The sequence below is a fragment of the Sphaeroforma arctica genome (genome assembly GCF_001186125.1).
Source record: "Sphaeroforma arctica JP610 unplaced genomic scaffold supercont1.858, whole genome shotgun sequence".
Taxonomy (NCBI): Eukaryota; class Ichthyosporea; order Ichthyophonida; genus Sphaeroforma; species Sphaeroforma arctica.
The window spans coordinates 6,871-9,184 of NW_014039700.1; the positions used below are offsets into that span (position 1 = coordinate 6,871).

Genomic DNA, 2,314 nt, shown 5'->3' on the forward strand with positions numbered 1-2,314 from the left:
ATACATCTAATTTTTATACAAATATAATTGTTTATTTTGTTTGTTTGTATGTAAATCTTTCAGTTTGTGCATGTTTTGACGTTTACATCTAAATGCAGTTAATGTATATACATGTAATTTTTCTTCTATTGCGTCCCGCGCTAGATTCGAGATCTTTTTATTTTTCAATATCAGCAAAGCGCATGCTTGCACTTTGGTATCAGTTGCTCTAGCTGTCTGACCCTTTAACTCATCTATCCATTAAGGGTCTCCACCACATCATGAAGCCAAGGCGCACACGTGGATCTGTGACCATCTGGGGCGTGTGCTTGATTTGAACTGTGATTTCATGCCGTTTGTGGTAGGTGCAGTGTTTGCGAACCCGAGTATCTGATTTTCGCACTTTGTCTTTAGTGTGCATGATGGCATATCTGAGGATATCAGCGTGATGTGATAATTCGGCTCAGCTGCTGTGTCATTTGATCTATGGTCCGTGTGAGCAGTATGAGCTGATAGACCACATCATCCGCTTCTCTCACACAGAAAACAAGCGTAACGGCTGACACAGACCTGTCTAGCCCAGAGGCGTTTGCTGCGTTCATGAACTCCAAGCGCAGTGAATGGAATGACGACAGCGTAGATGAAGTACTTAGCTACACAGGCGTACCTCCGGTGGGCTGTGTCACTGCCAAGGGAGTCATCGCCACAGTGCCTGAGGGTGCGGAGGTGTGTTGTGTGGTGTATCTGAGGCTGTCCAGGTGTGTTGTTGGGTGTGGTGCGTGCTATGCGGTTGTTATATTGGTGGTGTACTGTATGAGGGTGTTGTATTGGTAGTGAACTGTATGAGGGTGTTGTGTATGAGGGTATTGTATTGGTAGTGTACTGTATGAGGGTGTTGTATTGGTAGTGTACTGTATGAGGGTGTTATATTGGACGTTCTATTGGTAGTGTATTGTATGAGGGTGTTATATTGGTAGTGTACTGTATGAGGGTGTTCTATTGGTTGTGTAATGTATGTGGGTGTTTTATTGGTAGTGTACTGTATGAGGGTATTGTATTGGTAGTGTACTGTATGAGGGTGTTGTATTAGTAGTGTAATGTATGAAGATGTTTTAGTGGTTGTGTAATGTATGTGGGTGTTGTATTGGTAGTGTAATGTATGGGGGTGTTGTATTGGTAGTGTAATGTATGAAGGTGTTGTATTGATAGTGTACTGTATGAGGGTGTTGTATTGGTAGTGTACTGTATGAGGGTGTTGTAGTGTAATGTGTGAGGGTGTTGTATCAGTAGTGTAATGTATGAGGGTGTTTTGGTGGTTGTGTAATGTATGTGGGTGTTGTATTTGAGCACTCATCACGCGTAGTGTTCTGTGACACTCTCGTCGACGTGCGAATACAGTTTGGTGTTTTCATATGGTCACACATAACTGTAGCTTTGTGTTGTAAAACTCATTAACATTTCAAGCAACAAGGATAAAGATCTTATCATATTAAGTAGCTAAAACAATAATGATAAGGATATTAACATATCCTGGCTGATTCTGTGTGGCCTCTATGTCACGTTCACAACCGTTGCGCATGTGTCAGCCAGTCTGTCTTCAAAAGTGAAATACACACACCCTCACTCTCCTTCAAACACTCACCATACACCTGTCCTCAAATGAGAAATACACACATCCTCACTCTCCTCTAAGCTTCTCGCCATACACCTGTCCTCAAAGGAGAAATAGACACACACCCACTCTCCTCTAAGTTCTCGCCATGTACCTGTCCTGTTTCTTCAGCGTATAGGTGACGATTGCGTCGGCATAGATAAGTTTCTGGGCTTAGGGTGTGGGCGCTTCTCGTGCCACTACTATCCCAAGTCAGTGTCCAATGGAGAGGGTGAAGTCGTGTTGCCTGACCTGCCAGGTCTCGTAGTGGTTAGTGGATTTTGGTTTCTCTGAGTGCGTACAACTTGTTTTAGGGTTTTTTTTTGTATGATTTTCCATAGCCTCCTAAAAAAAGAAGATTTTAGGAGGCTATGGATTTTCGACATGCTTTAGGGTTTTCTGGACCATCTGTGTCATCTGGTGGTTAGGGTTTTAGGGTTGTTCTAGTCCATGTCTGTGCCGTGTGGTGCATGCTTTAGGGTTTTCTGGACCATCTGTGTCATCTGGTGGTTAGGGTTTTAGGGTTGTTCTAGTCCATGTCTGTGCCGTGTGGTGCATGTTTTAGGGTTTTCTGGACCTATCTGTGTCTAGTCGTGGTGGTTAGGGTTTAGGGTTGTTCGTACGTCCGTAGTGTCGTGTACGTACCGTGGTGGGTCGCCTACGTTGGTTTTAACGGGGTTTTAC

General features: G+C 43.7%; 1 protein-coding gene across 1 annotated transcript in view; it reads left to right on the forward strand.

The window, feature by feature from the left end:
• SARC_08947 (hypothetical protein) overlaps positions 1-2,314 on the forward strand; it is a gene marked incomplete at its 3' end in the record, with an annotated part of 6,839 nt that overhangs the window by 3,835 nt on the left and 690 nt on the right. The window contains exons 2-4 of the mRNA XM_014297054.1: positions 246-340; positions 523-705; positions 1,763-1,900. Coding sequence (XP_014152529.1) covers positions 246-340; positions 523-705; positions 1,763-1,900 — 416 coding nt within the window. The remainder of the gene's footprint in view (positions 1-245; positions 341-522; positions 706-1,762; positions 1,901-2,314) is intronic.